General features: G+C 30.3%; 5 protein-coding genes across 7 annotated transcripts in view; 3 read left to right on the top strand and 2 right to left on the bottom strand.

The window, feature by feature from the left end:
* LOC123006429 (breast cancer anti-estrogen resistance protein 1) overlaps positions 1-1,710 on the bottom strand; it is a 25,367-nt gene extending 23,657 nt beyond the window's left edge. Inside the window, exon 1 of the mRNA XM_044400941.1 lies at positions 1,548-1,710. Within this exon, the coding sequence (XP_044256876.1) occupies positions 1,548-1,583 (36 nt within the window). The 5' untranslated portion in view covers positions 1,584-1,710. The remainder of the gene's footprint in view (positions 1-1,547) is intronic.
* A 3,461-nt stretch (positions 1,711-5,171) lies between these two features.
* On the top strand, positions 5,172-6,112 carry LOC123015807 (mitochondrial cardiolipin hydrolase-like). Of its 2 annotated transcripts, XM_044415798.1 has the most exons (3): positions 5,172-5,279; positions 5,334-5,789; positions 5,837-6,112. In XM_044415798.1, the coding sequence occupies exons 2-3, from the start codon at positions 5,360-5,362 to the stop codon at positions 6,073-6,075; spliced, it is 669 nt and encodes a 222-aa protein (XP_044271733.1). In that variant the 5' UTR covers positions 5,172-5,279; positions 5,334-5,359; the 3' UTR covers positions 6,076-6,112. The 2 variants fall into 2 exon arrangements, with proteins under 2 accessions (XP_044271733.1, XP_044271723.1); XM_044415788.1 differs by having other exon boundaries at positions 5,273-5,789.
* A 29-nt stretch (positions 6,113-6,141) lies between these two features.
* LOC123015798 (zinc finger CCCH domain-containing protein 15 homolog) lies at positions 6,142-8,258 on the bottom strand. 2 transcript variants are annotated; one of them, XM_044415765.1, is made up of 6 exons: positions 8,083-8,258; positions 7,819-8,020; positions 7,537-7,772; positions 6,683-6,937; positions 6,404-6,634; positions 6,142-6,330 (listed from the first exon to the last, which is right to left on the bottom strand). In XM_044415765.1, the coding sequence occupies exons 1-6, from the start codon at positions 8,152-8,154 to the stop codon at positions 6,160-6,162; spliced, it is 1,167 nt and encodes a 388-aa protein (XP_044271700.1). In that variant the 5' UTR covers positions 8,155-8,258; the 3' UTR covers positions 6,142-6,159. The 2 variants fall into 2 exon arrangements, with proteins under 2 accessions (XP_044271700.1, XP_044271709.1); XM_044415774.1 differs by having other exon boundaries at positions 8,075-8,220.
* A 214-nt stretch (positions 8,259-8,472) lies between these two features.
* On the top strand, positions 8,473-16,543 carry LOC123010297 (cell division cycle protein 27 homolog). The gene is made up of 5 exons (XM_044407115.1): positions 8,473-8,679; positions 8,732-8,807; positions 8,855-9,002; positions 11,863-12,409; positions 14,575-16,543. The coding sequence occupies exons 1-5, from the start codon at positions 8,656-8,658 to the stop codon at positions 16,231-16,233; spliced, it is 2,454 nt and encodes an 817-aa protein (XP_044263050.1). The 5' UTR covers positions 8,473-8,655; the 3' UTR covers positions 16,234-16,543.
* Positions 16,544-21,060: 4,517 nt separating this feature from the next.
* Positions 21,061-22,686, top strand: part of LOC123004197 (glucose dehydrogenase [FAD, quinone]-like) — a 5,165-nt gene continuing 3,539 nt past the window's right edge. Inside the window, exons 1-2 of the mRNA XM_044397338.1 lie at positions 21,061-21,238; positions 21,283-21,498. Of these exons, the coding sequence (XP_044253273.1) occupies positions 21,061-21,238; positions 21,283-21,498 (394 nt within the window). The remainder of the gene's footprint in view (positions 21,239-21,282; positions 21,499-22,686) is intronic.

Raw genomic sequence — 22,686 nt, 5'->3', positions numbered from 1 at the left:
TTTATGACACCTAAAATCAATCACTTTTGAATAAAACTTTGTTCAAGCCAAAGTTCGCCTAAGATAATTTATTACTTCCTACTTTGGATTGTCCTCTATATTCTTCATTTTCATTCAATCTTATTTCCTCTATTTCCATTTCAGATTTGGGTAGCATTTTCAACCTTATTCTAATGAAAACCGATGTTAATATTACTAAACAAAATCTTTGCATAATGTTTGGCTACAAAGTATTTACCCTGTCACAGTTTTTAACGACTTTACGTAAACTTTTATAGCAAAAATAAAACATCCATAAACTCCGTGTGTACCAATACCAGAAATTTATATTTTAAACAATATTTGTAACCTTGGCCATTTTTTTCGGACAATTAAATACAAAATCGATATTTTTAACGCAATTATTTTTTGAACTAAAATGTGACAAATCGCCTAAAAATCAACAAACTACAAAAACGAATGCAAGTATAAAATTTTAACAAAATCCCACAGAATTTGCACTAGTGAATGGACAAACAATGATGAAACCTGGTTTACAAATTCTAATAGCTCAAAATTATTTATATTAGCTGTAATATTATAACATTTTCGTGAAAAATAGATTATTTTGTTAAATAAATTAATTAATTAAAGTAATTTCGTTAAAAGTTTCAGAGGAAATCAGAAAAGAAACTACATAATTCATTAAAACATCTTTTTTCTCCAGTATGTCTCCGGATGGAGTTTACAAGAGGAAAACATTTTTTATCTTTAATTTTACACCAAAACTGAAAACAAAAAACATTTTTTGCTTTACCTGAAACGAATTAAAACTTCATTATTCTAACTCAGTAAAAAGAAAAGTTCATTTTTTCTTGATTTTGGACATATAGTTGTCAAATAAATAAAACCACCAATGTATAGGACTTAAAAAGCAGAGAAAAATTAGTCTAAAATCAAGAGAAAAAATGTTTTTGTTCGTTTCAGGTGAAGCAAAAAAGTTTTTCCTTCCCAGTTTTGGCGTAAAATCAAACATAATGTTTTTTTCCTCTTGTAAACTCAATCTAAATAAGTAAAATATCATTGTTTTCTTTGGTAATAACAGATTTATTAAGCGAGAAAGTTTTAGTTGGGACAAGTTGTATATTTGCTAGGTCATGCAACATGGGACACGAAAATCGATTGCAACCTCCCAGTGCAGTCAGCTATGTAATGTGTGATTTTGAATAATCAATGCAAATTCATGCCTACATGCAACAATAGTTTCACGTAATTAAAAAATCAATATTTGCATACAAATTTCATTGCGTTAGAATTATTCAGAACACAAATACGGAGATATTTTGTCCATCTCAACAGTTTTATCACAACTTATCTAATCTAACACAAATGTAATATACAATAGTGGTAGAGAACTAGCAACTAAACGCCGTTTGTAATTTATTAATACAGTCAAGGCGAAAATTTACAAATTCAAACTTTAATAGAAATATTATACAAACATATGATTACAAACTTGACAGTGAAGTATGATCGAAAAAATTGTAATAAATTCCATTGCGACATACCTGTGAAGGAGGCAAGTTATCCGTTGGTTGTGGCATTTTGGAAAAACACAAAACTTAAAACAACAACACAAAAAATACGGAAAAACAAAATAAATGAAAGTTAAGTAAGGCCCAACTTGAAGAATACCATCACCTTCTCCACTCCCATACAGCTACAAACCAACTAAACTGGAATTAGTGTTTCGTGAATCATTCGTGGACTCGGCTACAGATCGTGGAACTGAGCATGCACACAAACATTTATTGATCATGCTGTAGAGTGGTTTTTCTATACGACCAGAACTGGCTATTTGGACACTTCTGTTCCGTATGGTCCAGAGTAGAAGTCGCAGGCAGCATCCGTGACCACAGTTTATTGCATTTTTAATTGGATCATTTGTACTTTTTTCTGTCATTCATACAATGAATGGATGTTAGCAACTTTTTGATTTTTAATTTTGGCGGGGTTTTGCAACATGCAAACGGATTTGAGTCCTACAGGTGTTCCGTTTTTATTGTCACAAACTTAAACAGGTGATAGAATATTCAATTTTAAGACAAAAGTTTCCTATGAAGATGTATCAAAAAATGTCACGTAAGCGAGCAACACCCCCTGAAAGAGTTGCGTTTTTAATGGCGTTTTCTCACTATTGCAGAATAGATAAAATTACAAGAGTTGGTACAGCTGATCACTTTTAAACACCAGTTGTCGAAATTTTTAATCACGGGTTTCTTAAACGGTGATACAAATTTAATTTTTAATTTTTATCCTCTTTGTGTGGACAAATTGTAAACTGATTTTACTCAAAAACGAAAGAGACCTCTTTTTGTGAAAAACTATGAAATTTAGAATTTTGTGGCTGAAACTGGCAAAAACCATTTTATCTTTGGAATCATTTGGGTGTATAAAGGTTATCAGTTGTACCAAATTTTGTAATTTTATCCACGATGGTTTCTGAAATAGTGGAAAAAATCCATTAAAAGATGCAACCCTTTCAGGGGATGTGGCTTCCTTATATAAAAATTTTCGATATATGTTTATAGGAAACTTTTATCTTAAAATTGAATATTCTATCACCTGGTTAAATTTGTAACAATAAAAATGGAACAGCCTTGTATACCAAGAAGTGTAATCTTGAGATCACATTTGAGTCTTGAGACTCAAATTCAACCCTAAACAGTAATTAGCATGAGAAAGGTACTAATACTACCAGTGGCGGATCCAGGAATTAATTTTGGGGGGGGACTATCTAAAATTTTTTAGTATGATGAGGGTATACAGTGAGCGGCAAAATTATATAATAATCTTATTAAAACTGAAAATATTTTGTTTTGGCAAAAATGCGCGAACAAGTCAATTTTCTTTTTAAAAAATGTTTTTTATTGATATTAATTTAGTTTTTGAATATTTTTTTTGTAAAACTTTATGTAATACATAATATTTTGGTGTTGCCATTTCGACAATCAAAAAATCTATCGACTTGGCTAAAAAAAATTAGGGGTTTCCATTAAAAAAATAAGAAAATTACAATTGATGATTTCTTTTTAAATTAATAAAGACTAAGTAAGTATCGGGAGATCAAGATAATTTCTAATCGACTCGTCCTTGTATCCGAAAACGTATGTCCTGTGCGTATGTCTGTGAAACGTCAAATAAAATGACAAGTGGATAGGAAAAAACCCATGATCAAAAAATGATGCTTTTAATAACTAAATTTATTATTTAACTTCAAAAAAGAACGGTCTTATCATTATACGTCGTTTTACCTTTCGACTTGTCATTTTATTTGACGTTTCACGTGCAGTTAGTTCAAAAACAGACATACGTATATACGTTTTCGGATCCAAAAATGACTCTATTACAAATTATTTTGATCTCTCGGTATATGTATGATTTGTATTAATAACTGTGATTTAAAGAATTCTAATGTTTTCATTAAAAAAACTTTAGATCATAAGGTTTTTATATTAAAATTTAAATATAAAAAATTGAAGCTTTCGGGGGCAAATTTGGGCACCTATGCCCCTCCCCTGCATCGGCCCTTGAATATTACTAATTAATAATACATAATTATACTCGTTTTCATATTAAAATGCATCGAAGTAGTCATTGAAAGGTGGCAACCATGCAAAAATTCAATCAATCCTAACCTCAATCTTCCCTAAAAATTATTTTTTTAAATAAATGCGTACCCCAAGTAGCAAAAAGTAATTAAAATTAACAACGTAATTAACATAACATTGCAAACATAAAGATTTTTGCCATTATTGATGTGATTCAATTTGTTCTGAATGAAATTAATGGCACTTTTTGTGTGAATTGGCCTTTAAATTTCTACAACCTACTTGATGTACAGTTGCGGAATTAAAATTTCGGGCAGTATTTTTCTGTCATTTTAAAAAGTTTACTGTAAACCACCTTTTACTGTCATCATGACTGACATTTGACAATTAAACTTTTTTTGTTGTAAAAATTGTTAATTGAACAATTTGTCTGTCTTAGGAAATTTATTAATTGAACAAGTGTGATTAAATCATGGCTTTGATTTGTTATTATGCAACAAATCACTATTTTTCAAAGTAAGTCAAAATGACATAAACATGACAAGAGTAAAAAATGAGGTTGATAATGTAAAGGTTGTTTTAGAGTTTACGTTTATGAAAAAGACAATACTGCCCGAAATTTTAATTCCGCAACTATACATTAACATAAGTAGTTAGGGGAAGGTAGGGGTTATTGTGCACAATATGTCTTTTGTTTTCAAATTTTTTTTTATTTTACGTGTTTCGGCTTGAATCCGTTTTTTAACATAATACTTTTTATATTCATTTTTATAAAGAAATTGTTTTTTAATGTTTTTATTATTGAAATATGTTGTAAAACAAGAATTGATTATTAAATGTAGTATTTTTTATAACAGCGCAATGCTTTTTAATATAAATATATTTTTTTTTAGTTCTGGTTTCTGGTTGATTTATGTATTCATAATTCTCGATGCAACCAGCATTACATTTTTGCAACTTTTTTGCGACTGTTATAATATATTTTTGTAAGGAGTTTTTGTAAGAAGTAAGGAGTTTATGTCTTTTAAACTACTTGTATACTATAACACAAATAATTTACCTTGATTCAAGGACTCCAAGGCTTTAAATACGCAGATTACTCTACAAGACTGAATTCTTGTCGCAAAAACTATTCTGTATATTTAAATTTTCTTAACAGTATTCTGTCAAATGTCTTGAAAAAGATAGATTTACACAGAAATCAAAACATGTGGGTCCATTTTCAGAGATGTAGGACGCTATTTAGACTATTTTGCCTACAAGAGTGTAATGTTGGTTGCATCAAAATTTGGTCAGATTATAACTTCTTGTAATTTACTTTGTATTATTATGCTACAAATTTCCTAATTGTAAGCATTGCAAATTTTAAGACGTCACAAAATTTTAATTTATTTTTAATTTTGAATTTGACGAAAAGTAACCACAAAATGTGACAAAAGTGTAAATTCAGCGGGTGATTTCAAAACACCCAAATGTTACCACCAACCTAAGAGAACACAATAAACAACCCTTTGATTCGTTTTGTGATTTTCTTGTTTTCAATATATTAAAAAATATATAATTAACACAGAACAAAAACACCAAATATAAAAAAAATGTTTTATTTTGTTTTTTTTAAGTAAAAATAAATTTAACAAAACGTAAAAAATAATAATGGCAGTGTTGCCCACCATGATATTTAAAGTGCGCGTGCGTAAACCGGAACCTAACCTAAAGTAATTTTTTATTTACAATTTTTTTTAGTTGATTTAAATAATAAACACTGCGAAATGCATACAATGCTAAAAGGAGCTTTTCTTGCACTCAGTGCAACTGCAATTCCCGTGATTTTGAACTACTTAATCAAACGAAGACACAAATTTAAGTTGAAAAAACTACAAGATGAAAAGTGGGAACAAGACCGAAATTATTACCATTGCATTTTTATAACTATGAAAAACATGAAATGTTTAAGTCATTTCAATAGTGGCGCAGAATGTGAAGATGATAATTGTTCAATCACACATTTAAACACACTATTGAGGTTCCTAGGATCAGCAAAATACTCCATATCTTTGTGCATGTATATGCTCACATTGAGACAAGTCACTGATGAACTAATTAAAGCCGAAGATCGAGGAGTTAATGTTAGAATAATCACCGACAATGTCATATTCAAAATGCAAAATTCAAAGACCAAATTACTAAAAGAAAAATTTGGTTAGTAAGCATTTTTATGATTATTTTGTAACAAAAACAAATTGTAGGTTTTGATGTTCGAACGCCCCCTTATGAAGACTCATTCATGCATCACAAGTATTGCGTAATCGATGCTGAAGATCCAGACTTGAAAAAAATGTTCCTAGGCTCTTTAAACTTAACAGTCCAAGGATGTGTAAAAAACTTTGAATTTGTATGCATAACAAACAATCCATGGATGCTTAACCGATATAATGACGAATTTGAGTCACTTTGGAATACTTTTGAAAATTCAACCCTAGTTTAGAGATGTTTACTTTAAATAAAATTACAAATACATTCTCTGGTGTGCAGTAATGAAATCAAACAATGCTAAATATTAGCACCCATTTTATTCTTCTAAATCTAAATCGTTTAATTCTTCATCTAAAGCTTCTAAATCTTCCTCAAGGAACAAATTTTCATTGATGGGTACCGCTGATGCGCCTTCTTCATTCCCATTTTCTGTTATTTTTGTTGCCTTGAGTCGGTCTTCAGTGGCCACGGTACCACTCCCATCGACCTAAAAAAAAAATAAAGACAAAAATTCAGTAAATTTTACTAGTCTATTCTAAACGCAAAATAGAAAAACTTACCTCCTCAGCACTAATAAGATCTAAATTGATTTCTTTATAATCCACTTCATCGTCTTCAGTATCTGAGTAATTGTAAGAATCAACCGCTTCATCGCCCTCTTCCATGTTATTTTGCGCCGCCAATTCAGGATTAAAACTAAACATTTCTCTACCACTGAGCCCCACTTGTTTCCCTGCCTTGAAATCTGTACGTTTCTTGTCCTCTTCCCGCTTAGCAGCGTCTTTTTTCTCCTAAGAAAACACAAATTAATTGTGTGACAAATTTAGGTTAAATCATACTTGGATTTTACGTTTTTTCCACGCTAAAAATGTTTCTAGTGTGACTTTAGTTTGAGTGGAGCCTAGGGCTGCCCTCTCTTTTTCAATCAAGTCTTCTAGGGATATTTCATCACGTTTGTCGTCTTTTTTCTTGTCTTTCTTTAACGTGAAACCTGGAGGGAGGGCATGTCTGTAAATACAGCCCTCTCCAGAGGGGCACTGCCAAAACCACCCATACTTTGACTTTTCTACAGCTTCCAGGAAATGTTTACAGATCTAAAACTCGATAATTACACACAAGTCATGGTAGGCTGCGATCGAAAAATGATAAATTAGAGTAGGCGACGATTAATTTTCTACAGTTGGCAACAATTTTCCACCCAAACTGGAAGTTTTTTGGTCTTGTAATAACTTGCAACAATATACTTGTTTTCAAATTATAGTCGTTGAAAAGGATCATTTTAAGGTGGCAATCATGCAAAAATTCAAACAATCCTAACGTCAAATTTCCCTACAAATTATTTTTTCAAATAAATGTGTGCCCCAGGTAGCAAAAAAAAAATAATTAGAATTAACAACGTAATGAAGATAGGGTAGCAAACATAAATATTTTTGTCATTATTAATGGCTTAAATTTGTTCTGAATGACATATTAATGACACTTTTTGTGTAAATCAGCCTTTAAGTTAAAGATTCATTTAGACTACTACAACCTACTTGATATGAAAAAGAGTATAAAAATCAATAAACATTATTTCACTCAAAATGAATAAAACGTAATCTTGTCGTTTCCGTTGACATTTAACGTCAAAAATCAGGATTGCCACCTGAAGGATTTAATCACCGCCTACTCTGATTTATTTATTTTTTCTTACAATTTCCGTCGTGGGCATTTTCCCCGACTTTCCGTGCTTCTTTTCTATCACTTCCATCAACTTTTGTTCGTCCCAATTTTCCATTGTTTCGTCCTCGTCGTCTCGCATATCGACATAAAGCGACCGTTTTTCCGCTTTTCTTTCTATACTCAAGTCATGGGAAAATTTGCACTTATCACCTTTGCCACACTGGCCCTGTTTGAAGAACGAACAAACCACAGACTTGGGATCAGTTCCTGCAACAAATCAGTAAATTTGAAACAATAAAACGCGAAAAATAACCTTTCTCAACTTTCTGCGTCTGCACGGTCTTGAATAAAATAGCCATTTCCTTCTGCTCCTTCAACTTCTTCTCCTTTTCGGCCTTCTTGCCCCCATCTTCTTTGACAGGATGGTGGCCCCCAGTTTTGACCTGTTTCTCGACTTGTTGGATGAATTTCTGCTGCTTGGCCCCTTTCTTATTCTTTAAACCGAACGTCTTGTCCTAATGGATTTTCAAATTTTGAATTCAAAATTGAGATAAATAAAAAATCATTACATATGTACCTCAATCACTTTTTCTTTCTTTTTCTGCTCCGTTTTCTTGCTAGGTGCGGCCGGTTTAGTCTTAGGGGGCATTTTCACAATTGTAATTTTAACTAAGGGAATTAATAAGTGTCTCAAAGGAAACGAAAAATATTTCGTTTCTTGAACTTCCACATGCACGATGACAGGTCGCTTTGACAGACAATTTTGACAGAAAAATAAGTCAAGCTTGCAACATAACGAAAAATTGCGGAAAAAATCAATTAATCAATAAAATTGGGTTTTGGCACGAAACGCTGTCGGACGTTTCACGCATTTTGCAAAAAGCGTGAAAAACGCATTTTTTTAAGTTTTGATATTTTATTTCTTCTTTTGCACTCTTTGGTTGGTTTTGTGTGGTTGGCTGCCTTTGTTTATAAATTCAATTGATCGAAGAAAATGGCCGTTGATTTTGCGTTTGTGATCATATGTCAAACAAATCAAAAATAGTGGTGAATAACAAAGTGTTGCGTTTTTATTAGTCTCTTGGATGCATAACCGATGTTTAGGCGTCAATTCAAGTGTAACCAATGAACTGAAACTTTGAAATAAAAAATGATTGTACAAGAACCCGTGCAGGTAATATAGTTAACCTCTTCCAAATATTGATGCTGAAACGCCTTATTTTCAGGCTGCCATTTGGCATTGTTTGAACCACTACGACTACACGGACGCTGTGTTCTTATCAGAACGATTGTATGCTGAAGGTATGCTCGGACTTGATCAAAACTGTCTCTTATATTCGTTTTTTCAGTAAAATCGGACGATAGTCTGTTTCTATTGGCCACTGCGTACTACAGAAGTGGCCAGAAAGACCACGCATACCACATTTTGAAAGAACGCACTGATGCTTCGACTCAGTGCAGATATTTGTTTGGAATTTGTGCTTATGATCTCGAAAAGTAAGTTTGAAAAGTCACCTGGCATTGAAAGGGAATTTCTCTAATAAAAATATCATTGGAAACTGAAATTAGAGAGGTTACAGATTACAGAGAACTACGACGAAACCAGATCAAAAAAAAAATAAATTAGAGTAGGCGGTGATTAAAGTCCTTCAGATGGCAATCCTGATTTTTGACATTAAATGTCATCGGAAACTTTGACAAGTTTGCGTTTTATTCATTTTGAGTGAAATAATGTTCACATTAGAACAGAAAATTTTTATTGTTGCAAGTTATTGTACAAGACGAAAACGGTGAATCGTCATTTTCACTTTCAGTTTTCCAGCCCAGATTCCCACCCAACGTGTTGCCAACTGTAGAATATTAATCGTCGCCTACTCTAATTTATTTTATTTTTTTTGATCGCACGGTACAAAATTAGTAAAAATGAGGGCGCTTAGAGTGTTTTTCCGTCTGTTTCAAATCGTTTTAAATTAATTCAAATTCAACAAGTCTACTAATTATTTGGAAAAAAATGCAAAAAAGTCGAGCTTTTCATTCTTAATAAGCTGTGAAGAACGAACGACTAAATTTTTTACGAGAAATATGAGAAAAAAAGTATTTCAAATTTAAAATCTGTGCTCCGTTTCATGTTTTTCAAAATGCTACGAAAACGGTTGAAGATACAAGAAAAATGTAAGAAAGAAAGTTGTAGAGAATAAAATTTTCTAGTTAAAAGTCCGCGGGACTAATGGTTTAGGCCTCAAAGACGTTCAAATTTATCAACAAAGTTCATGTTATTGTTGTAATTTTTCACAACATCAGGACATACCACTCATATCTCAAAAAACTAAGAATAATACGAAATACAGTTAGTAAAAATGCAAAATTTTATCAATGTAATGTTAAGCGAAAGTGGTTACTTAAATAGTCTGGAAATGCTCAATGACGTCACGAAGCCTACTAGTCGAAATAGGAAAGTATTTGCCTTATAAACCCAAGGATCGAAATTCTAATCCCAATGAAAGAAAATTATTTTTGTTTTGTTTTTTTCCTCTTTGTATTTATAATAATCATTATTCATTATGTGTATATTCTCAAAAAACAATTCAATTTTTTTTTAAATAAAATAAGTATCATATAAATGTAGGTATTTCAAATTAATTAATAAATTGTATAGTTTTCATAATAATTTTAAGTTCATTGATTGTAAATAAAAAAATGTGGTAAACTCTTCAATAATAATGTTTGTATTATTAAAAATATTACCATTAATGAGCAAAACTGCTCAAAAATACAAAATGTATGTCGTTGAGTTGTTCAGAACTTTACTTGGGTTTAAAAAGTTGAATTAACTTAGACGTTTTTTGTTCAAAATTTTAATTATTAAAAGTACTTTTGGTGAACAATATCGATTTTTTTCAAGAATAAATCGTCACTTTTAAAAATGTATGTCGATCAGGTGTTCAAAACTTTACTAGAATTTAAAAAAATAGGATCAATTTAGACGTTTTTCATTCAAAACTTTTATTATTAAACCTACTTTTGATGAAAAATATCAATTTTAAAAATTTACAGTATTGGGGGAAAATGTCGAATTTTTTTCAAAATTTTTGTTATTAAACGTACTTTTGATGAAAAATTTTGAACTATTTTAAATGATATTCAAAAATAAATTGTCATTTTTCAAAATGCATGTCGCTGAGTTGTTCAGAACTTTACTAGGGTTTAAAAAATTGGATCAACTTAAACGTTTTTTGTTCAAAATTTTTATTATTAAACGTAGGTACTTTTGGTGAAAAATATCGAATTTTTTCAAAGTTTTTGTTATTAAACTTACTTTTTATAAAAAATTTCGTATTCAAGAATAAATCCTTACTTTTAAAAATATATGTGGATCAGGCGTTCAAAACTTTATTAGGATTTAAAAAATTAGGTCAATTTAAAGATTTTTTATTCAAAATTTTCATTATTGAACGTACTTAATGAAAATATCAATTTTTAAAATTTTCTCTTTTGAAAAATATCGAATTTTTTCAAAATTTTTGTTATTGAACATACTTTTCATGAAAAATTCGAACTATTTTATGTTATTCAAATAAGTCGTCACTTTTCAAATTAAGGTGAGTTAAAAAGGTGGGTTAAATTTTAACCCACCGTTTCTGAAAAAGTTAAGTAATTGCTGAATGTTTGAAATTTTCTTAAATATACAGAGTGCGCCAGAACTCGCGCCCCAGAGAAAATTTTCAAGTAAGGTAAGATACCAGGAACATGAAAAAAATGTTAAAAAATTATGTAAAATTAATATATGTTTTTTTTACAATTATTTAGTAAAGGGACAAAAATTTTGCCAATAAAAGCCACAAATAACATTGAACAGAGTTACAATTTAGAAGACAGCTTCCTTGTTTCCTCTTTTAATAGCCTATAGCAAAATTATTTTTCCAACAGAAATAAATAGAGTGAAAGTGCAAACTTTAAACCCTCATAACTTCGAAATTTTTATAGATAAAATTTTTTTAACATTTTTTCCATGTTTCTGGTATATTACCTTATATGGCATTTTTCTCTGGGGCGCGAGTTCTGGCGCACCCTGTGGTTTTTAATAAAAATTTTACATTGCTTTTATCTCTTATTATTGAGAATTTAATGCTCTATCTGTCTGTATTTTTTTATTTGCGTTTTGCTCAGCGTTTTGCTCTTAAAACTTAAACGGGAAAGAAACAACTGCGCTATCTGGCCTCACTAACGGAACTATCGAAAACTGGGGACGTTTTATTTTAAATTGTGTCGTATCCTAGACCATTTTTCCAAACTTGGGCGCTAATTTTCTTTGGGACACCCTGTATAATTACCACTCTAGTTTCGTATTTTTTTGCAGATATGCTGAAGCTGAGGCGGCTTTGTTGCACTCAAATAAAACGAGTAATGATTCGGAAAATTTCGACGACATCACAACAGAATACGGTGATCAAGCCCCATTCGCTTTGAATTTATTGGGTAATATAGCTGCCAAAACCGAGAGAAAACCTCGTGCCATAGATGCGTGGAAACGAGCCTTAAAACTAAATCCATTTCAATGGTCCATTTTTGAAAATTTATGCAAAATAGGAGATAAACCAAACCCACAAAATATTTTTCAAATAACAGGTGTTGAAAATTTATCAATGTGCCAGGGAAGTAATATTAACAATATTGAAAGTGTTGTTATAACAAACAACAATTCAAATCAAGATAATCAAGAGACATATGCGACGACTCCACAACAGATTCTTGTGAATTTTAGTCCGAATGTTGTAACTTCGAATTCGAAATTGTGTACGCCGGATGAAAATCCGACAGTTGTGCAAAATGTGTGGCTGTCGGGGTTTGCCCCTTTCACGTCGAGGACCAAGGCGCTGAGATTTCGGATGGATTCCACCAGCAGTGTAAGTTAATACCGATTTAAGGGCCCCCTTAATATTTTTTTTTATAAAAAATTGCTTTTCCTACTATTACACATCAAATGAAAATTTTTTTACTTTTCTCGGAAGGTGTGTTTTCATAACCGTATTTTTTTCTTTATTTTCTGTTTTTAAAATTTAAGATTGAGTTTTGAAATTTTAAAATAACATGAAAATTACATTTTTTAAGACCGGTGTGTTGGCAAATTATTATAAATGTATGATTTTATTGACATAATTAATACTTCTAAAGAAGGTATTTTTATAATCTGCTTAGATTCTCAAATTCATTCGTTTTCTTTGTTCTATCGAGTGTCTTCTTTTTGTTTTCTTGTGTTCTTCCTCCGCTTTTTTGTGCTTAAAATCTGTCTTTTTCAAGAAATAATTCTACTTTATTAGTTTGAAAGAGCTAATAGAACATAATTACAATAAAAAAATATACTTACATAATAAACAAAAACAACAGCTTCAACAATAACAAAAAGTTGTATTTGTTATGTGGCAAATTTAGTAAAAACACTGAAACACTAGTAGAAATCCATAGTCGTGGAAATGTTTGAAAATATCACACGTCACATAAAATAACTAGCTTAGTACTCCAATTAAAAAAAAAATTCTGAGTTCATTAATCTTTAACTGATTTTCTTGAAATTATTAATATTTCTGTAATTCATTGTAAGTGAGCTACCGTTGGCAAAAAAACACAAAAAAATGTGCTTTTGTTTGAGAATTTGTATTTTTTTTGGCCATTTTGAATCAGAAAATTGTTCATTACGGCCCTGATATGGTTCAAATTGTTCTTAATTTTGCAATGATTGTACATAAAAAAACTGTGGAATTATGTGCACTTATATGAACATTTGAAATTACTTTCGAAGATTTATTATATTAAATTTTTTTGAAAGATTTGCCAAATAAAGGCTAATCAAAAAGCAAAAATTGAGCAAAATACAAATTTTAGTACACAATCAATGTACTAAATACACAGTTTTATGTAAATTTTACAAAAATATCAAACTTTGACAGTTTGGACATTTGATAGTAAAGAAAATTAATTAACGTTTATTCTTCAAATAATTATTTTTTTTTGCCAATAAAATCAAAGAAGGCGATTTTTTAAACAAAAATTTTAATTATTGTTATTTTTCTTGTCGAAAAATATAAGACGTTTTCTGATTGGTTGATTTTAAAAGGCGTATCGGCTAAGGATCGACCAATGACACTCAACTTTAACGAATTAAATATTTTTTTACTTTTTATTGGTCCAATAATCGAAAGTGCATGATTCGTATTGGCTCTGGGGTTGGCTCCACCCATTGTGCAAAACTAGATCCAATTAAAGTAAAATAACCACACTAAATGCTGATTTGTTATAAAAATTCGATTAAGAAATAAAAACCGGTTTGTTCTCACCTTAGTGGTAATTACGTGAATGGGAAATGATTATTATTGGCCCTTATAATTGGACCAATTAATTTACAAATGTGTCCAACCAATCAAATTCAAACCTCACCTCACCGAATGCCATAAAATAACTGTTTTAATTCAATTCGAATTTGCTTTGAAAAAGACGCAAAAATAATGAATTTAAATTAATTTTTCCAATTAGCCACGAAAATTAATGTTAATTTTTTTCTCAGTGGATTCGAAAAAAATACACATTAAAGTCTTCATATGACTTTTAAAATGATAAATTTAAATTTGTTTCCTCAATTGGCTTTGAAAAATGCATATCTTGAATGATTTTCATCTAGCCAGCTGTGAATTTCCTATGTAAAAAATCGCCGTTTACTAAGCGTCCACTTCGAAAATAGACTTCAATTATAAACTTGATTTCTTCTAAAGTATAGGTACATCATTATCAGTTATTATTGGAAATTAGTTGAAACAATAAAAGTTCAATTAACAACAATTTATAATTAATTAATAAGTGACACTAATGACAGAACTAGAGTTTTCAAAAAAGTAGAGCGGCACAAATAAAGTTCCAAAGCTGACTAGATGAAAATCATTTATAACCACTCTGTATAAATGTCAAGTTCTCATTCCCCAAAAAAAAAAAAGAAAATATATGTTTTTTTATATATGTTTTAATTTTGCAGGTGTGCATGAAACTCGAATTTTTTTTGACTAGAAAAATTTCTTTGCAGCCTAGTCCTCAGCCGAGCTTTGGCCACTTCTTGGACACCTCCCCCGACGGTTATTTCAGCACTCCAAATCTCCTATCCCAGCCAAAACTGACCGAATCCAACAACCACCACCAATCATTGGCAAAAAGAATGAAAGCACAAGTGGACCAATTCATCAATCGCAAAGAACCGATCCTCCAAAACTGTAAACCATTATTTAGCCAATCGACAAACGTAACCAAAACCCCAACGATATCACTCCCACCATGTCAAAATGTCCGACGTAGTTCACGTCTATTCACAAACAGTTATTCAGTCAAAGAAAACAACAAGTCACCAAATCGAACAAAATTCGCCACACCAAAATCGCCATCGCGAAAAACCAAACAACGTATGGCGAAATGCAATTTAAATAAAACAACAGCTTATACGGAACTCAATACACGAAATCGCATCGAGAAAGAAAAAACCGAAACGGTAACTTCCACCGATGCAAAAAACGAAAAAAGTGCAATAAGTAATAATAGTATAGAGAGTTGTGTCCAACAAGCGATTTTGATGCAAAAACAGAGCGCCGAAGGGCTGATGGTACTCTTGAGGAGTTTAGGCGAGGCATATTTACATTTATCGAATTTTAATTGTAAAGCTGCAATTGAAGAATTGAATGCATTACCACCGAATCAGTTTCAAACAGCTTGGATTTACTGTTTGCTCGGACTCGCCTACTTCGAATTGACTGATTACGAGTCTTGTATAAAATATTTCAGTAAAGTACATAATCTTGAACCGTACCGGATACAGTTCATGGATATTTATTCAACGGCTTTGTGGCATTTACAAAAAGAGGTGGCCTTGTCAGCCTTGGCTCAAGACCTCATCAATATGAACAAAAACTCACCGGTCACGTGGTGTGTCAGTGGCAATTGTTTTTCCTTGCATAAGGAGCATGATACTGCGATTAAGTTTTTCCAAAGGGCTGTTCAAGTCGATCCTCGGTTTCCCTACGCTTATACTCTCCTCGGGCATGAATATATCACGACTGAGGAGCTCGATAAGGCAATGAGTTGTTTCCGAAATGCCATAAGACTGGACCCAAGGCATTACAATGCCTGGTTTGGTATCGGAACGATTTACTCGAAACAGGAACGATACCATTTGGCCGAAATAAATTACTCGCGAGCTTTGCAAATAAACTCGCAGAGTTCGGTGATACTTTGCCATATTGGGATAGTTCAACATGCCTTGAAACAGACCGAGAAGGCATTGAAAACGTTTAATGTAGCTATAGCGAATAATCCGAAGAGTCCTTTGTGTAAATTCCACCGAGGATCGATTTATTTCGCCCTTGGGAGACATGCAGAAGCGTTGAAGGAGTTGGAGGAGTTGAAGGAGATCGTTCCCAAAGAGTCCCTAGTTTACTATTTGATAGGCAAAGTTCATAAGAAGTTAGGAAATACGGATTTAGCGTTAATGCATTTTAGTTGGGCGACGGATTTGGATCCGAAAGGGGCGAGTAGTCAGATTAAGGAGGCGTTTGATCCGTCTATTGGACGTACTTCCTCCACGGAATCGACGACTTCGCCCCCTGTTGAGGAGTTTCTCGGAGATAGAAGGCCGAGTTTGCAGCCGGAAGCGCTAAATTTTGGGAATCTTCCAGATGATAGCGAGGATAGTTTCTAGTAAACACCAATTTCTACGGTTGAATTGCGACGATTTTGTTTATTTGAAGGAATTTTCATTTCTGTGGAAGAGTTGGTTATTAATAAATTGTGGAATTGTGTAAAGATGTGTTCGGTTTGTCATTAAATGATATAAGAATTGTATGATTTTCAGTACTGATGTATATTTTTAATCCCTTCTTACGTGTACATTCTACTTTAAGTTTGAATCGGTAGAGTTTATTTTATTTTTATACCACGTACGTCTCTGTTCATTGTGTATAGTTTACAATTTCTATAATATTTATGCTGATTAAAATTGAAAAAACGTCGAGTAGCACATTTTATTTGTTGAATCCATGATGCAATTACACCACACCAAGATTTTTAAACATTTCGCCTCCTAAAATACGAATCCTTTAAAAGTGTTTACAACTTTCACATTGTGGGGGCTTTACAACACTTCAAAACAAAGCAGATTTGCCTAAATAACACCAAAAATTTTTGACATTTATTTTTTGACAATGACTATTTAATTAAATCTTGTAGAAAATGTCCATTAATGACCTTTAAATGGTAAAATTTAAAAAAATTATACAGGACATTGATAGATTACTAATCTAACCCATTGCCTAAAATTATTTTCCACTATACAACGTGTCTCAAAAATAAGTTACAATACAAACTTAGGTTTTTTCAAAAGAAACACTATATGTTTCTTAGCGTTTTTGGATGTAGATTTTTATGATGACTATATTTTTATTGGTTGATTTTGCGTAGTTTTAAAAATAAGACGTTTTTTTGACGAAAACATGCACTTTTTAAAAATTTATTACACAAAAACTAACATTAGAAATATTTTTTTTTTACTACCGCAAAGAAGAAGGTACAAGCTATAAGGTTGTAACATTTTTTTAGTGTGTTGCATTTGCAAAGATAAAAAAATGAAGGCGTTTGTTAAAAGTTCAATAACTTAAAAAATTTAAATGGAAGACCCTATTTATTGTTTTTGCATTTAAAAGATTATTAAATTGTCTTTATAAAATTATTGTGTGTTTATAATCAATAACTAAAAAGATATTTAACGTTAAACATTAAAAAAAATAATTACTATTGTTTCAGTAACCAAAAAAAAAGCACAGTTGCACAAGAGATGGAAGAAATATCACTTAATAATCACATTTGTGTTAAACTGAATCCATTATTCTTTATTTTTACAATAAAATAATTCGAATTTCAGTATTTATAACGATTTTTACAATCTCTGGAGAAATCAACGGATAAGTTATTTAACTTTTAACAAACTTCTTAATTTATTAATCTTTACAAATGCAAAACATTAAAAAATTGCTACAGCTTTAAATTCTGTACTTTCTTCTTTTGCAAAAGTAAGAAAAAATGTGTTCTAGTTGTCTTATTTTTGTGTAATAAATTTTTAAAAAGTGCATGTTTTTGTCAAAAAAACGTCTTATTTCTAAAACTAAGGAAAACCGACTAATAAAAGTTTGTTTTAAAAGGCTACATCCAAAAATGCCAAAGAACATATGGTGTTTCATTTAAAAAAAAAAAACACAAGTTTGTATCCTAACTTATTTTTGGTACATGCTGTATGGTTAAAAATAATTTTAAAAATTATTAAAAAATTTGCCAATAAAGGCAAATAATATTAAACAGTATCACAATTTAGGTTACAACTTTTTTTTTATTCTTTATTGTTTCCTCTCCTGTAGCAAAAAAACTTGGAAAATTATTTTTCCGACAAATAAATAGTCAAAATGCAAAATTTAAACGCTCATAATTTTGAAATTTGTATAGATAGAATTTTTTAACATTTTTTCCATGGATGCGAGTTCTGGCGCACTTGTATACAAAAAAATACCATTAATTCAGTGTTTCTAATGGATTTTTTTGTCACAAACATTATAAGCAATTGTTCCGGGTTACGAAAATACTTATTTAAATTAAATAATGTTAATAAACAAGTAAAACCTTTTCTCAGATGTAACAAGTTGATTTTTGATTTAAATTAAATTAAATTGACGCCACATCCGCTTCCTCAATCTTAATTTCATTCGCAATTGGTGATTCTTAAGATGAAGTAAAGTTGTGGTCTATTAATTTTTATCAATTTGTATTTAATTATTTCACTATCTAAACAATTACTACCTTTACGTGAATTACACAATTTATCTTTATTAAGTGTAAAGAGTCTAGTATTACAAAAATGATTTTCTTAAATTTGAAAGTTAGAAGATTTACGTTTTTTTACCGTTTTATGCCAGTATTTCCTATGATGATGATTAGTCAAGCATGGTCGTGTTCCAAATTTTTCTCACTACAATATTCAACGGAAATAAGGTTTAATGTTTACTCAGAGACGTGTAATTAACAATATTCGCAATTAAAAGATTTTTTTCGGTTTTTCCCAATGACAAATAAAAATACATTGTTCAAAGAAACGTCCACGTTTAGGAAAGACCTAGATTTTTTTTCAATACTTTGGATTATTAATTATTTATTACGCACTATGGGTGAAAGTTTAACAAATCTATGAACGCAAGTCTAGACTCCAATTTAAATTTACTTTCTGTAGTTTCTATCACAATAATTTACCAAAATCAATAAGAACAGCATTGTGATCGTGAATAAATCCGTCACGCTCTGATAACACGAATAAAAATCGAATGCTTAGTATTTTATAAGAGTAATTCCATGCCAAAACGTCTGATTTTCGTAAATTTGAGATATTTTATAGAACGTGTAAAAATAAGTGACACGTATTTCACCGTTTTTTATTTTTTCAATGTATGTTGAAAAAACAGGGATGTACAATATTAAGTATCGGAGCAAAAAGAATTTTTATCTAAAGAGCAAATCAACATATTGAAACGATTTTTTTTTTAATAATAGATATAAATAGGTACATTACGGACGTAATAATAAATGTATTCTAAAAATTTGTTATTAACAAGTAATTTAAAAATATATTGTTTAAACAAAAAAATAAACAATTACGCAGGTTTTTAAAATTTTCAAAAGCTCTCACATTTTTACTATGTCTTCACATAAGTTTAAAAAATGGCTGAAAAAATTTTTTTTTAGATCATAGGGCATGATCCCCTGAGATCGCCTGAAAGTAGCATTTCCTTGGAAATTAAATAGAAAAATTACCAATTACGTCACTAATAAACTAAAGAAAACACTTAATTTCCAATAACATATTAACATTTATTTTTCAAAAAATATCAATAATAAAAACAAATTCTTCGGTTGAGTAAATATTTCACAAATATTTCACATATTACGTTTTGCTATACAGGGTGTGTAAAAATTCCCGGACCAACGTGACATGGCATGTAAGGTAAGATACCAGGAACATGAAAAAAATGTTAAAAAAATTCAATCTGTCAAAAAAAATACATTTTTTTTGAAATTTGACATTTTTTATGTCTACTTAATTATATTGATGATCTTGTATATGTTTTTTTATAATTATTTAATAAAGGTACAATAATTTTGCCAATAAAAGCCACAAATAACATTAGATAGAGTTACAATTTAGGATACAGCTTCCTTGTTTCCTTTTCTAATAGCCTGTAGCAAAAAAACATAGAAAATTATTTTTCCAACAGAAACAAAATTGAAACTCTCATAACTTCGAAATTTTTATAGATAGATTTTTTTACATTTTTTCCATGCTCCTGGTATTTTACCTTTCGTTGGTCCGGGACTTTTGACACACCCTGTATAATCTAATCGACAAGTTGAAAGACTGCGATTTATTAAATGATCATTTTAGTCGAGCGAAGCGAAAGCTACATACTTTTATTTTAATATCAGAAAATAGAATAAAAAAAATAGAGAGTACTCTTTCTCAACCGAGGAATTTATATTTATTATTGATATTTTTTGAAAAATAAATATTAATAAGTTATTGGAAATTACGTGTTTTCTATACAACAGTTTACTAGTGACGGTGATTAGTAATTTTTGTATTTAATTTCCAAGGAAACGCTACTTTCAGGCGATCTTAGGGGATCATGCACTATTTTTTTTTCAGCCATTTTTAAAACGTCCGTCTTGAAACTTATGTGAAGAAATAGTAAAAATATGAAAGTTTTTACATAAATTTTTGAAGAATTTTAAAAACCTGCGTAATTGTTTATTTTTTTGTTTAAACAACATTTTTAAATTATTAGTTAATAACTAATTTTTAGAATACATGTATTATCAGGTCCGCAATGTACCTACTTATATCTATTATTAAAAAAAATGTTTCAATATTTTGATTTATTATTTAGATACAAATTATTTTTGCTACGAGGTAATTTTGTACATCCCTGTTTTTCCAACATAAAATACGTGGCATTCATTTTTACATATCTCAAATTTACGAAAATCAAAAACAACGAGTTTTAAAAGTGATCGTTTTGGCATGGAATTACTCATAAATGATATAATAGAAGGTATTCCATTGTCTTCCTTTTTCAAATACGAGAAATTTATAATTAATTATGAATTAAAATATCAGGAAATTAATATAGAGTTGAAAGTGTAGTGCAACCTCTCTCTTTATTGGAGATTGAAAACAAACTGCGAAGAAATTTTTTTGAAAAAAAAAAAACGATTTTTAACGCGTAATATGCGAAATTTGAATATTTAATTGAATAAATATCTTCTTCCTAAGAAACCGCGATAAGCAGTTCGCTGTTTTAAAATGTATTAGTGTTTGACTTAATAAAGCATGAATAATAATTAGAAAATTTTCGCTTTTTTATCGTCAAATAATTCGAGTCGGTATATATAAGGTGCTCGATCACTTTCATTCAATTTTACCACAACCGTAACCATGAATCTGAAAATTTTAAGCGTGGTTTTGCCAGTAATGTTCGTGCATTCCCAAGGATATTTAAGTGAACGGAAGATCGACTACTATGTGCGATTAATAACAAAAGCGAATGAAAACGCAATGACATATCAATTACCCAAAAATGCGTACGAATACTATACTAAAGCAAGACAGCAAAGTGAGTAGTGTGACCATTTCTTGTATTTTTGGTAATTTGATTAGAGTTCGGAACTTTCGATTTTGTGGTAATTGGTGCCGGAGCTGGAGGAACGGTTGTCGCAAATCGCTTGAGTGAAATCGCTAATTGGAATGTCCTTTTGCTTGAAGCTGGAGGATACGGAAATGACTTTTCCGACATCCCCAACATGTATTTCCCGATACAATTTAGTCATTTTAATTGGGGGTACAACAGCACTCCCCAAACAACAGCATGCTTAGGTCAGTATAAAAAAAACATGAACAGTCGGGCAATTAATAAATATACAGGGTGCGCCAGAGAAAAATGCCATGTAAAGTAAGATACCAGGAATATAGAAAAAATGTTAAAAAAGTTATGAGAGTTTAAATTTTGCACATTGACTGTTTATTTTTACTTATTGGAAATTTTTTTTTACTCTGTTTAATGTTATTTGTGGCTTTTATTGGCAAAATTTTTGTACCTTTGCCAAATAATTATGAAAAAAACATATACAAGATCATCAGTATCATTAAATAGACATAAAAAAAGTTAAATGTCAACAAATAAATGTCAAAGTTTTATGACAGAATTTTTTTTTAATTTTTTCCATGTTCCTGGTTCTTACCTTACTTGAAAATTTTTTCTGGGGCGCGAGTTCTGACACCCTGTATTTAATTGAAATAATTAATTTTATAATGCTCATGTTGTAACATTTTTCACAAATTAAAATACTATGACTTCAATTCTTTAAAAGTTTCAAACTCCAACATATTTTTTTATGAATTATTTTTATTACATAAAATCGCATAAAATATCTCCCATTTTTACAGAAAAGAACCATCAATTAATTAAATTGTTGGAGGTTTTAGTTTTAAAAACTTTATGTAACACAAAAAATCAAACATCAAAATAACTGAATAACTGGTTGTATAGAGTTTATACGGGGTTTTAAAAAAAGATGGTAAGATATTTCAGGAGGTAATAGTATGGACCAAAACAAACAAAAAAGTCGTAATAAGCTTGGGTCTGCAAAGTAACGGTTTCGTACTGAGAAAAAAATTAAATACACAATTTAAAAAAATTAAATTAAAACTGAGGATGTTGGAAAAAACTAAAGAAAATGAAGATGATGATGAAGGAAAAAAGATTTAATTGACAGTTTCTTAATAATAATAATAATAATATTTTTTATAATAAAGCGGCTTTATTGAATTGTATCTACAAATAATTACAACTCGGGAGGTGAAGTTTAGCAACTGCTATTCGTACTTAACCCCCTTAACAAAAAAAATAAAAGAAATAATAGTAAATCAAATAAACAGAAAAATAAATTAATAAAAAATGAAAAAATATGCCAAAAACAAAAATGAAAAATTGCATTAAAGTTTAACTGATATTAAAAAAAAACTACTGAAGAAGAAATAAAACAATAAGAAAAAATAACAAAA

The sequence above is a fragment of the Tribolium madens genome, unplaced genomic scaffold (assembly GCF_015345945.1).
Source record: "Tribolium madens isolate multiple individuals breed KSU strain unplaced genomic scaffold, Tmad_KSU_1.1 Scaffold_11;HRSCAF=98;Tcas5.2_LG3b, whole genome shotgun sequence".
In the NCBI taxonomy this organism is placed as follows: Eukaryota; Metazoa; Arthropoda; class Insecta; order Coleoptera; family Tenebrionidae; genus Tribolium; species Tribolium madens.
This window is presented reverse-complemented; position numbering and strand designations above follow the sequence as displayed.

What these genes read in the sequence shown, in the direction of transcription:
- LOC123015807 (XM_044415798.1), top strand. Translation starts at nt 5,360, where the DNA reads ATGCATACAATGCTAAAAGGAGCTTTTCTTGCACTCAGTGCAACTGCA. An exon ending in ATTACTAAAAGAAAAATTTG is followed by an intron (nt 5,790 to 5,836) that starts GTTAGTAAGCAT and finishes AACAAATTGTAG; the next exon opens with GTTTTGATGTTCGAACGCCC.
- LOC123015798 (XM_044415765.1), bottom strand. Translation starts at nt 8,154, where the DNA reads ATGCCCCCTAAGACTAAACCGGCCGCACCTAGCAAGAAAACGGAGCAG. An exon ending in AGAAAGAAAAAGTGATTGAG is followed by an intron (nt 8,021 to 8,082) that starts GTACATATGTAA and finishes AAAATCCATTAG; the next exon opens with GACAAGACGTTCGGTTTAAA. An exon ending in GACGCAGAAAGTTGAGAAAG is followed by an intron (nt 7,773 to 7,818) that starts GTTATTTTTCGC and finishes GATTTGTTGCAG; the next exon opens with GAACTGATCCCAAGTCTGTG.
- LOC123010297 (XM_044407115.1), top strand. Translation starts at nt 8,656, where the DNA reads ATGATTGTACAAGAACCCGTGCAG. An exon ending in TTGTACAAGAACCCGTGCAG is followed by an intron (nt 8,680 to 8,731) that starts GTAATATAGTTA and finishes CCTTATTTTCAG; the next exon opens with GCTGCCATTTGGCATTGTTT. An exon ending in AGAACGATTGTATGCTGAAG is followed by an intron (nt 8,808 to 8,854) that starts GTATGCTCGGAC and finishes TCGTTTTTTCAG; the next exon opens with TAAAATCGGACGATAGTCTG.